The 13,408-nt window shown below is 45.1% G+C and overlaps 1 protein-coding gene across 1 annotated transcript in view; it reads right to left on the bottom strand.

Annotated features, from left to right (window-relative positions):
- Positions 1–13,408, bottom strand: part of TRAPPC12 (trafficking protein particle complex subunit 12) — a 201,709-nt gene that overhangs the window by 152,197 nt on the left and 36,104 nt on the right. The window contains exon 4 of the mRNA XM_077488729.1: positions 6,673–6,786. Coding sequence (XP_077344855.1) covers positions 6,673–6,786 — 114 coding nt within the window. The remainder of the gene's footprint in view (positions 1–6,672; positions 6,787–13,408) is intronic.

The raw sequence follows: 13,408 nt of genomic DNA, 5'->3' as shown, positions 1-13,408 counted from the left end.
GCTGCAAGTTGCAGGAAGAGGCTCCCCATCTCAGATTCATGAGCGAACTGCTCACGGACTAGATACAAAAAGTATAATTTCTTCTTCACATACGAGTTGTTCATTTACTAGTGTTTCTCGGGACATTTAACCAATATTCACCTTTTCAGTAAACATTGTGCCTGGATTTTCCATCTGCTACCTCCTGAGACTTCTTGTTGGGACAGTAAGGTCCCCATCATAATAGCCCCATGTGGTCCTTAACCACTTGCTGACCGCCCTTAAGCAGTTTTACTGCTACAGGACGGCAGCTGTGTGCAGGATCACATATATATAAAAAGGTGACTTCTGGGTAGTGGGCGCAAAAGTGCGCCGCCAGCAGCTTACTCCCGCTGTGGTTATACACAGCGGGAGCAGATCAACGAGTACTGCGGACTCGATGTCCGTTGGCTCCCGATGAGAATTCTGCAGAGAGAAATAACGGGGTCTGCCTATGTAAACAAGGCAGATTGCCGTTCTGACAAGGAGGGAAGTGGTTAAAGTAAAACAAATCTTTTTTTCTTTATTTTAGAGCAAGGGAGGGTTATAAAGACTGTCAGATTTTTTTTTTTTCGCCATCTGTGTCCCATTGTGGAGATTTCCTTTCACTTCCTGTCATATAGCCAAATAGGAAGTGTGAGGAAATCCCTGCTAATTAAGGGAATTCCTTGGGGACCCCCAGATCACCAGAACTAGTGTCCCCATCTATTACTTCTCTGGAGACAACCCAAAATTTTAGATTTTCATTTCACTTTCAAGGATAATGGTAAACAGGAAAAAATAGAAAATAGGATTTTTGTACTCACCGTGAAATCATTTTCTCTGAAGTTCATTGACAGACACAGCTCCATTAATCGTAGGGTTCGTAGGGTTATTACGCCACCTTCAGGAGAGGACTAGGCAGAAACATGTAATACATGTGAAAAAACAACAGAAACATACAGTTCTGCCCAGGGGTTGGTCCCTCTGGTAATAACCCCTCAGTCTGCTTTCTGTAGCTCAGTACGTCAACCAGCAGTATAACGTAAACGAATAGGAGGGGAGGGTGCTGTGTCCGTCAATGAACTTCAAAGAAAACGATTTTGTTTGCTAGAAAATTACTTTTTTTTTGGTAGACACCCTAGAGAATAAAAATGGTGGTTGTTGCAATATTTGCAACACTGCATTTTTGATAAAAATTACTTAAAAAAAACCCCCATCTCCTCACACATGGAGATATAAGCTTACCAGGTACAATGGTATATCTTCCGAGAAGAAGATTTTTGGGCCCTCAGCATAGTGGAAATTACAGGCCTCGGTTCCTTAGCACCTGGCTTTCAACAGCCATGCTGTTAAATCCAGCGACGGTGAAGCAGGATGGAGTATCGGACCATGTGACAGAAGGTCTTCTCGCATTGGCAACTGCCAAGGAGCATCCACCACCAGGCATACCAAGGATGCCAAGGCCAATCTGGGGCAATCAGTATTACTGGAATCCCCTCGGCCTCCACTCTGCGGAGCAGACGTGGTAACAGTTTGAGCGGAGGGAAGGCATAAATCAACTGGTACTGCTCCAAGGATCTCTTGTCCTGGACACGAACCTCCGCACCTTTCGATTGAGCCGCGAGGCCAGAAGATCCACACCTGGTGTGCCCCACCGCAGGCAAAGAAGCCTCAGCACCTCCTGATGCAGTGACCATTCTCCTGGGTCCAGCATCTGGTGACTTAGATAGTCCGCTTGCCAGCTTTCTACTCCCAGGATGTATATGGCCAACAGGGCCAGTACGAGTCTCTCTGCCCACCGAAGGATGTGAGCGACCTCCCGTGCTGCAGTCGAGCTTCTTATTCCTCCTTGATGGTTGACATATGCCACTGCCGTGGCGTTGTCTGACTGGATTGTGATCGGACGACCTCCTAGTCTCATCGACCATGTGAAGAAGCACTTTGATCGGCAGCTGGGATTTCTCCCTCGACCAGAGACCCTAGCTCAAATTTTACTCCCAGTGCACCACCCCAGCCAGTCAGGCTGGCGTCCGTTGTGATCACCTTCCAATGAAGAGGCAGGAACGATTTCCTGGACCAAAGGGCCAGAGATCTCAGCTACCAGATTAACTGGCTCACCCGAATCTGCCGATCCGAGGATAATGGAGATTTGTCCCATTTTGACAATATCTCCTCCTGCAAGACTCTGGTGTGAAATTGGGCATACGGTACCGCCTCGAAGGAGGCAACCATGAGGCCCAGAATTTGCATGCAGAAATGCAGCGACGACCACCTGCGTTTCATCAACAGCTTCACCGCGGCTCTGAGAGTCTGCAGCTTGTCTGACTCTTGCTTCCACAGAGTCCAGCAGTAGGCCTAGGTACTCCAGTCGCTGGGTCGGCACTAATACCGATTTTTTGAGGTTCAACACCCATCCAAATTCCTGTAGGGTTTGCATGGTGATCGCCACATGCTCCCTTAATTCTGAGGGGTTAGCTGCTCTCAAAAAGGAGAGCGTCTAGGTAACCCACAATTGCGATCCCACGTTGCCGCAACAATGCCAAAATTGGAGCCAATACCTTGGTAAAGACTTGGGGTGCTGAAGCCAGGCCACGTGCAGGTGCGCGTCCTGGATATCCAAAGACGCCAGGGAGTCCCCCTGATGGAGTGCAGTGACTACGGAGCGAACGGATTCCATTCTGAACCTCTGTACTTTCACAAACCAATTGAGGGCTTTCAGGTCCAGGATTGGGCGTACCCCTTCCTTTTTGGGGACTACAAAACAGATTGGAATAGAATCCCTGAAACCTTTCCATTTCTGGAAAAGGCATTTTCACCCCGCGGCTGAGCAGGTCCCTTACTGCCCCAAACAGGGCCTCCCAGCGAGCTGGGAGTAAGGATATACTGGAGGGAAAGAATCTGTTTGGTGACCAAGAGAGGAACTCTATCTTGTAGCCCGATGAAATCAGTTTGCAGACCCATTGGTCGGACAGCCAAGAGGCCCACGAGCTGCCAACTCCCGAAGGTGACCACCCAGCCGTGTGACTGGGAACGTTTACCTGAGGTCCTAGGCGGACGAAAAAGCCTCTTTTGAGCGGAAAAGGAGGGCCGTTGCTTGCGGCATGGCTCCTTACTCTTCCTGGACTGTGGGAGCAACATGCTCTTCCCACCTGTGACATTCTTAATAATGTCATCCAGCGAGGCTCCAAATAGCCGCTCACCAAGGAAGGGCAAATCTGTCAAGGCTTTTTTAGATGCCCGGCACGCAGACCAGCATTTCAGACAGATCAGATCAGATCAGGCTCCGCAGCCCCACTGCCTATACTGATGCTCTGGAGAGCAAAGGAAGTGTATCCAGGGCCGCGTCACAGTCATACTTCAGGCCGTGCACTAACTGGTCTGATAGTTCCACGTAGACTGCTGCTTCTCCAATTCACGGTGCAATCATTTTGCCCACTCAGTAAGGGTTTGCGACACCAAGGCCATGTCCAGTACCGATCGTATCGCTGACCCCACTACCTGTCGGTAGGGTACTTAAATGCAGGAGCCCCTTCTACCGGGATCGTGGTTACTTTGTTTAACCTGGATACTGGGGGGTCCACGACCAGGGGAGCCAGCCCTTTTCTGAGAAGGCTCTCCTCAAAGGGGTAACGCACCTCCATTCTTTTAGGGACCGAAAAGGTCTGTTGCAGGCTTCCGCATTCCTTGTATATGAACTTATCAAAGTAAGTCAGATAGATACAGAAACACCTTATGTGTGCGGGCTGGCTTACGGGACCCAAAAGGGACTGCCAACTCGTCAGAGGATCATGCCGCATCCTGTATTTTCAGGGTATCACGCACATGGGTGATAAGTGCTCCAACTAGCACTTTCCTGGGAGGACCCGGACACAGAATCATCCTCACTGTGATTGGTCATGGTCAGCGTCCGCTGACACATCAGAGCAGGGGCTGCCAGTCACTGCGGGGCCCAAGTCAGAACTCTCCACGGAGGATGGGGGGCAGGGGTTGTTTTTTTTACCCCCCAGCACACCGTCTCCACCCTGGCAACGGATGCTTCAAGTACCGCCGGCAAAGTGTCCAAAGGCACTGCACTGTTTGCAGACGAGCCGGTTGCAATTGCAGGCAAGAAACACCAGCTTCTGATGCCATGCTGACCTACCCTGTCTGGCGCCCTTGGGGACATAGGACAAGGTTCTCAATCCCACCCTCCTAGCTGCTACAGACTGAGGGGACCCCACCGCAGGACTCATCACCCTGACCAAGTGCTGCACCGTGCTGTTACTGATGGCTGTGTCCACTGTCAGCACCCAAGTGTCCAGGACAAAAAAACAAACGCGCTGTTCTGAGGTACAGGAACCAGCGCTAGGGAGAAAAACCGCGCTGTGGCTACAAGAAAATAGCCGCCGGGTGCCCTGTATAGAGAAAAATCACAGGGAAAATGGCCGCCAAACTCAGAGAAAATGGCCGCTGACCATGCTTCTCACAGAGGCTAACAGAAAATGTCAGACAAACAACTGTACACAGAGAATGTACAGATAATGGTGGCGATCAGCGCTATGGTGGCAGCACATGCAGAGCCCACAGACACCAGCAGAGACAGATGATAGCCCAAGGACAGAGACAGCCAGCACAGCCCCCAATCAAGGATCCGAACCCCCTGGAGGACCCCTAGCCCAGGTACACACACTGCAGCACTACAGCCCAGTCATGCAGCATCCCCCACGGGGGGGGGGGTAAACAGGGACAGGAAGAGAAGAAAGGGATAAGAGGGACCCCCTAATCGACCTCCCAGGGAATGCCCAGCTGCACTGTCCTGCAGAGGCAGGGAGAGCTGTACTTACCATCTGGATGAGCTGGAGGCATCCCATCACAGACCCACACCCGAGCAGTATGGGGTGGCTGCGGGCCACGGCACACTATGACAAAGACATCAGTGGTCATATGTGTGCCCCGGAGCATTGCGCTCACCGGCCACCCCTGGAGCCTGAGGGGTATGTCATTGCTGACCCAGCGCGTAGCCAGGGCCTGCACACACTCAATGACCAGGCTGGAGAGACTACAAGAATTTATATTATCCAGCCTGTCACTCAGCTGGCTGTTCATAGAAGATCACAGGATCTTAAAATCTTGCGCAAAAGGCATAAATCCAGAAAAAATACCCATCACCGATGGTCCCCGCAGGAAGCCTAGGTCCTTCTTCACTAGGCAGAAAAAAACTGAGCTGCAGAAAGCAGACTGAGGGATTATTACCAGAGGGACCACCCCCTGGGCGGAACTGTATAGTACTGTTTTTCACATGTATTACATGTTCTGCCTAGTCCTCTCTGGAAGGTGGCTTAATAACCCTACGGTCAAGATTAAAGGAGCTGTGTCCGTCAATGAACGAAAGAGAAAAGGATGAATCTCCTTAAAGCGGAGTTACACCCAAAAGTGGAACTTCCGCTCATTTGTCTCCTCCCCCCCTCCAGTGCCAAGGCACCAGGGGGGGGGGGGGGGAGCGGATACCTGTCTTTGACAGGTATCCAGGTCGCACTTCCGGGAGTCCGGGCCATGGCGCATTATGTCAGCAGCTCGGGTTCCTACTCCTCCCTCCCCTGCTGTCAGGGTAGGAGAGCGCAGTGGTGCTTCGTGCATGCGCAGTAGGGACCCAGTGTGAAGCCGTAATGCTTCACTGCCAGGTTCCCTTAGCCACAATGGTGGCGGCAGCAGCTTCTGCCTTTTAATTTTTGCATGGGTGGGAGGACGTCTCTAAATAATAAAAAATTGCTTGTCACCACCATTACTGGTAAAAAAAGAAAAAAATATATATAATAATATAAATGCCATGAATCTATCCCCTATTTTGTAGATGCTATTATTTTTTGTGAAAACCAAACAATATGCGGTAATTGTGATTTTTTTTTTACCAAACATATGTAGAACACATATTGGCCTAAACGGAGGAAGAAATTCATTTTTTTTTTTTTTTAATTTGTTGGATATTATAACAAAAAAAGTTAAAAATATTGCTTTTTTCCCCAAATTCTTGCTTTTTTTTTTTTTAAATAGCGCAAAAAATTAAATCGCAGAGGTGATCAAATACTACCAAAAGAAAGCACTATTTGTAGGAAAAAAATGACATCAATTTCGTTTGGGTACAAAGTCACACGACCGCGCAATTGTCAGTTAAATTGACGCAGTGCCGGATTGCAAAAAAAGCTTGGTCATAAAGGGGGTAAATCCTTTTGGTCTTTAAGTGGTTATTGTTGCACTTAGTTTTGCCCCCTGTGTGTTCTTTTGGTCCTGCAGGTGTATCTGTCCACCCAGCGCTTCTATAGTTTTTTAAGGTTACCTGTTGTGAGACTGTCCATTGGAAGCCCTTACTATGTAACAAGCCTGATTTTAAACTGCCACAACGTGAGTTGCCATGTCTTTTCACCACAATAAAATCTGTAAACACGCTACACTCAAATAGTGCCCTGTCCTTATCTGACTGCCAATATAATCCACAGCTTAACCCAGGAGATTGCTAGACTGAAAACTCTAAGCATGCCTCAGCTAGGGCCAGCAGTTTTAAAAGTACATTTTTCTTAACAATTTGCTCAACACTATGGGCGGTGGGAGGTCTGAATTTAGAAAGCGTACTTGAAGGTATATTTATTAAGGCACTCAGAGATGTGATGTATAACACATATTGAGCAGAAAACTCACCTGTAAAGAGTCTGTGGTGTGATTGGTTGGCTGACCGCTCTTCCCATAACCTTGTCCATGGGCCGTCAGAAGGCGTCCACTCAGATCAACTGCTGCCCGCCAGTTCTTGCTGTTCTGTTGGAAGAAAACAGGTGAAGGTAACTAACAAATGGTGCCAATAAAGTGCTCGGCTGGTTAATATGCTTGCTTGCTCAATCCAGCCATCAGTAATGATGACAAGGTCAGTAGAGATGGCCAGGGAAACTGGAGATGTCATTTGTCAAAGCAGTACATATAATTAGGTACTAAGTGAAGCCAAGCATAAGGCTCTCGTTTATGACAAACAAAAAACACTTAAAATATTACAAACAATCAGCACACAATCTACTGTGGGTTAAAATGTGCACACACTGCGTATATAATAGTCAACTTTTTGCTTCTTGCGGTTGCTGTCTGAAAGGTTTGAAGTTATTGAGAGAAAGAAGAAACCGGAGAATGCTTTAAACATTTAGTGGATTTTAAAATTTGTAACTTGGAACACACAGAGCATAATATATAACATAACAATCTCCTCACCTACTCCTTCCCTAATAAATATTAAGAGAAGTTGATTTTTCGAACTAGTTTCATCTTCCATCCATATTTGGGGTACAATAAGAAACTTGGGGGGCATCTACTCCCCACAGACTCCTGTAATTTTTTATATCGGTATGGCTGTATGTGGAACAGGGATCTGTCAATGAAAAGTCCCATCAGCCACCACTACAGAGAGACTTGAGGTTCCCAACGTAGCACTTTACTACACTTGTATCGTATTAATTCATCCAGTCCCATGACTGAAGGGAGGTACCTCAGTATGGACCTGTGGGTAAAGAATTGTTCAGCACGAGTCAGCATTTCACCCACGATCCACTGATCACAGTTGCAATGCTTTGCAGACTCATAAAATAAATACACATTCATTTAAAAAAATCAATAAGGGATCATTCATTTTTTTTTCACAAGCTGGAATTAGTCTTTAAAAATACAAGTATAGGAATTCAAAAAATTATTCTCACCTGGGGGACGCAGCATCTGCCCCCCGCTGCCTCTAATACCAAGAAACGAGCAATCAGTTCTCAGTCTTCAGTGAGCAGAAAGGCTTTCTGCTCTGCCCCTCCAGCGCTCACTGAAGATCTTGGCTACGGAGGGGGTAGCCAAGATGCCTGACCGGCTGTTGGCTCAGGCTCTCATCAGTATGCTGGGAGCCTGAGCCAGCTGCCTGTCAGGCATCTGGGTGGAACCCTGCCATTAAAAAGTTGAGATCGCTCCAGAGTCTGGAGTGGATGAGTGACGTCAGCCAACAGTGAACTTTAGCCCACTGTTGGCTGAATATGGGTCACAGGAGTATTGAAACAAAAAGCACTCCTGTGACTCATAGTGGAAGTATTGCCAAAACAGCTTTGGCCCTACTTCTTAAAATGTTCATAAGAAGAACAGATAAGAGGCATGGAGGAACTCAGCTATGAGGAAAGATTAGAGGAACTGAATTTATTCACTCTTGATAAGAGGAGATTAAGGGGGGATATGATCAACATGTACAAATATATAAGGGGTCCATATAGTGAACTTGGTTTCGAGTTATTCACTTCACAGTCAACAAAGAGGACAAGGGGGCACTCTTTACGCCTAGAGGAAAAGAGATTTCATCTCCAAATACGGAAAGGTTTCTTCACAGTAAGAGCTGTGAAAATGTGGAATAGACTCCCTCCAGAGGTGGTTCTGGCCAGCTCAGTAGATTGCTTTAAAAAAGGCCTGGATTATTTCCTAAGTGTACATAATATAACTGGGTACTGACATTTATAGGAAAGTTGATCCGGGGAAAATCTGATTGCTTCTCGGGGGGATCAGAAAGGTATTTTTTCCACTGCTTTAGCAAATTGGATCATGCTCTGCTGGGGTTTTTTGCCTTCCTCTGGATCAACTGTGGGTATAGAATTGGGTATATGGGCTGGTATGATATTATTATATATATATATATATATTTTTTTTTTGGTTGAACTGGATGGACTTGTGTCTTTTTTCAACCTAACTATGTAAAATTTGAATATCACTCCACAGATTTTCTACTGGATTCAAGTCAGGTGATTGGCTGGGCCACTCTAGCAGCTTTATTTTCTCTTTCTTTCTCTCTTTGAAACTAATTGCGTTTCCTTGGCATTGTATTTAGGAACAATTTGTTGAAATATCCACCCTAGTTTCATCTTCATCATCCTGGTAGATGGCATTAGATTTTTATCAAGAATGTCTTGGTACATTTTTCCATTCATCCTTCCATCAAATAAAGGAAGTTTTCCAGTACCATATGCTGAAAAACAGCCCCACACTGGAAGGATTGCTTTCTAATTACTGATAGATTTCAGCTGCTGTCTTGGCTTTTCCATGCCTTTTTGCGTCTCCATTTTTTCATGTGTTCAGCACTTTTTCCCTGTGTCATTCCATTTTATTACACATAACAATTTCTGAATTTGTTTTGGTTTCTTTGCATGTAGGGATTGCATGGGTTGTTACTGACACGTGGCAAATATTTCGACCCTCACATTTTTGTAAATATTTTATTACATCACCAAACTCACCGCTCCTAAAGCGCCCCTGCCCATTGAAATCAATGAGCAGAGCCGCCGAATCGCCAGCAAAGCGCCACTGTAACGGCGCTTTGTGGGCAGTTTTAACCCTTTTTTGAACTGTAGCTCCCCAGTGCCGGCAGCACTTATGCAGCCCCAGACCATGACACTCCCACCACTATGCTTGACTGTAGGCAAGACACACTTGTCTTTGTAATCCTTACCTGGTTGCCGCCACACACGCTTGACACCATCTGAACCAAATAAGTTTATCTTTGTCTCATCAGACCACAGAACATCGTTCCAGTAATACATGTCCTTAGTCTGCTTGTCTTCAGCAAACTGCAAGCGCTCTTGTACATCATCTTTAGAAGAGGCTTCCTTCTGGGATGACAGCCATGCAGACCAATTTTATGCACTGTGCGGCATATAGTCTGAGCACTTACAAGCTGACTCCCACCCCTTCAACAATGCTGGTAGCACTCATACATCGATTTCCCAAAGACAACCTCTTGATATGATGCTGAGCACCTGCACTCAACTTCTTTGGTCGACCATGGCGAGGCCTGTTCTGAGTGGAACATGTCCTGTTAAACCGCTATATGGTCTTGCCCACTGTGCTGCAGCTCAGTTTCAGGGTCTTGGCAATCTTCTTATAGCCTAGGCCATCTTTTTTGTAAAGCAACATTTTTTTTTTCTTTCAGATCATCAGTGTTCTTTGCCATGAGGTGCCATGTTGAACTTCCAGTGACCAGTATTAGAGTGTGAGAAAGATAACACCAAATTTAAACACACCTGCCTTCTGTTGATCATAGCGGCCGTTTACCACGTGATCGCTCCATCAAATGACAGAGCAATCATTTGTAAACAAACCGGCGTCATGTTATGACTCCGGTTCCTCCCTCCCCTCTCTGAACCGATCGGTACAGCGGAGGGGGGACATATCAGTGTCGGCAGCGCTGTGGGCTGGATCTGCAGTGCCCACAGTGCTGTTCACCGACAATTAACCCCTCAATTCCCTGCAATGCCCAGAGACACACTGCAATGCCCAGCGATGCCCTGCCAATACTCTGCCATAAATTGCCATACCCAGCAATACTCTGTGATACCCTGCAATACCCAGCCATACCCAGTGATACTCTGCAATACTCAGCCATACTAGGTGATACCCGGCTATACCCAGCCATACTCGGTGGTACCCTGCAATACTCGGTCATGCTCAGCCATGTTTGGCTGTACTCAGGCTCTGTATGTGACCAGGCTGTGGAAGTCTCACATATGTGGTATCGCCGTACTCAGGAGGAGTAGGAGAATCTATTTTGGGGTGTCATTTTTGGTATGTACATGCTGTGTGTTATATATTGTATAAATGGAGAACTTTGTGTTAAAAAAATGCATTTTAACCACTTCCCGCCCACCGGCCGTCACATGACGTTCTTGACTTTGTCTTCTTTGACTATCTGAATGATGGGTGTAGCTACAGGCAATATTCAGATATCGGATTTTTCCGCCCTCTGGTGCTTGTTGGGCCTCTGTATGTGGCTACGCCGTGTAAAAGTCTCACACATGTGGTATCGCTGTACTCTGGAGTAATAACAGAATGTGTTTTGGGGTGTATTGTGTGGTATGCATATGCTGTGTGTGAGACATAAACTGATAATATGACAATTTTGTGAATAAAAAAAAAAAAAAAAAAAAAAAATAAATAGGAGGAAAAAAAATAATAATCTTGATTTTGCAAAGAATTGTGGGAAAAAATTACCATGCCTTTTACTAAATACCTTGGAATGCCTTCTTTCCAAGAAGGGGTCATTTGGGAGGTATTTGTACTTTTCTGGCATGTCAGTACTTCAGGTACAATCAATTTTCTGATATTTACACCATAGCTTGTGGACTCTATAACTTTCACAAAGACCAAATAATATCCACCAGTTTGTACTTATTTTTACCAAAGATATGTAGTAGTATAAATTTTGGCCAAAATTTGGAGGAAAAATTACTAATCTGCTAAATTTTATAACCGAAACAAAGAAAAATGAATTTTTCTTTATTTTTTTACAGAATTTTCAGTCTTTTTTCTTTTATTGCACAAAAAAGAAAAAACCCAGCGGTAATTAACCACTTCCAGACCGGCGCATGCCAATGTACGTCGGCAGAATGGCACGGGCAGGCATATTGGCCTACAGGTACGTACATTTTAAAATGCCGCCCTGCCATGCCGGTCGGGACCCCAGTAATTGATCGCCGCGGGGATAACCGCGATCGTGTCACGGGATGGCTGAACGGAGAGATGCCGTTATAAACAGCATCTCCCTGTTCTGTCTAGCAACAAGTGACCCTGATCTTTGCTCCATGTGATTGGAGCAGAGATCAGTGTTCACTAACACAAAGCCCAGCCCCCCCCAGTTAGTAACATGCCCCTAGGAACACAACGGAGCAGCAGTTCAACGGTGGATTACAGACGCTATTTCTAACGCTATAGCACCTGCAAAACGCCCTCGTGTGAAAGGGGTCTTACTGCAGTAAAACCTGACAGGAGTTCTAATACTTCCACACTTTATCAAAAACAAAAAAAGTTTTGGATTTAGATACACTTAAAAGCAATAAAAAAAAAAAAGTAACCTGCTCTACCCAAAATAACAATTGTGACAAGCAGCTGCATACCAGGTGAAGTTACAAATTTACACACTTACCTGTCTGCATAAATAAGATGCATAAAATATTAGTAAAATGTAGTATAGTAAAAAATATTAGTAAAATGTAGTTGTTTGGCATCGAAAAAGGAAAAGGAAGACGTTAAGTGTTCATGTAAAAAGTCCTTATAAAATAGACAAACCTGAAGTCTTGACAAAAAAAAAATAAAAAATAAAAAAATAAAAAAACACAGGTGCTCAGTATCAGTGTAGAAATAATAATAATAAAAAAAAAAAAACTGAAAGTAAAATACACATCTTTTCCACAAAAAAAGGCAGAAAATGAAAGAACTTTGATTTTACAGTACACAGGAACTCAGCATTTTCCACAGACACCGCTAATGGTACCTGCGCGCCATTCCTCCCCAGAAACAAAGACTCAAAGGGGGCCATTAACGCTACATGTGACACCATTAAAGTGATTAAAACGTCCTCCTCCACCAGTTATGACATTCTTCTCCATCATAAATTACACTGCTACAGCACATTGGCACAGCTTTGGAAAATGCATTTATTAACCCCCGATAGGGATTCTCGTCTGCAGAAAAAGGAGAGCACCGATCCTCTCCATTATAACATTAAAAGCTTTTTTATCAGTTGGCTTGAACTGCCCATTGCCTGCTCGGCTCCAACCCAACAATTGACCCTTTTATGTTTGACAGATATTTCCGTGGGTGATTAGTAAGTGATCCTGCATAGAATTTTGCATCTAAAAGCACTACAGATTGGATCTGGCTTCCTGGCTAAATGTATAAGCTACTGAGGTTACGGATTTGCTTCCCCCCCCTCCTTCCCGGTTTTAAAAGTATATTTTGTCTCACATCCATGGTGGAGGAATATTTTTGGGCCAAGCCAATATTCATCCAATGCGTGCACCTCATGGCAAGCAATGTTTTTGTTTTCTAGTGAACAGGCCACTCTACTAAGGGTTAAAACCGTATACTAAGATTCAGTATACACAGGCATGTGTGTTTTACTTCTGCCGTGTATTCAAGGCATTTTTGCAGCATTTGTAAGGCATTGGAATTTGAGTGAATGGGGGAAGTGCTCGCTTTTTATCATTTGTTGATCTTGCCATGCATTGCATTTCTTTCTCAATGCAGGGTTAAAAAGGAACGTAATGTGAACACATCTCAAGCACATACAAGACATTTTTCCATGAAAAATCGAGTCCAATGCTTGCATCTGCTATTTTATGATTAGTCATGTGCAGCAAAAGGGAAAAAAAAAAAAATCTGGTATGAGGTCTGCCCATCAATGTTTGGATTACACATCCTCTGAGGTCTTACACATTGCTTTCCTTTACATTAGGTCAACTGTCAGATGTGAAATCTCAAGCTTTTTACTGCTACAACATAAACTAATTCCAAAACAGGTCTGATTTAAAGTGGTATTAAACCCAAAAAGGAAACATTTATTATATTGCAGCTTGTCAATCCTTTGATGTGATGGCTTTATTTG

The sequence above is a fragment of the Lithobates pipiens genome, unplaced genomic scaffold (genome assembly GCF_037356315.1).
Source record: "Lithobates pipiens isolate NorthernLeopardFrog02 unplaced genomic scaffold, aLitPip1_a1.2 Scaffold_18, whole genome shotgun sequence".
Classification (NCBI taxonomy): domain Eukaryota; kingdom Metazoa; phylum Chordata; class Amphibia; order Anura; family Ranidae; genus Lithobates; species Lithobates pipiens.
The sequence above is the reverse complement of the archived record's forward strand: the minus strand, read 5'-3'. Positions and strand labels throughout refer to the sequence as shown.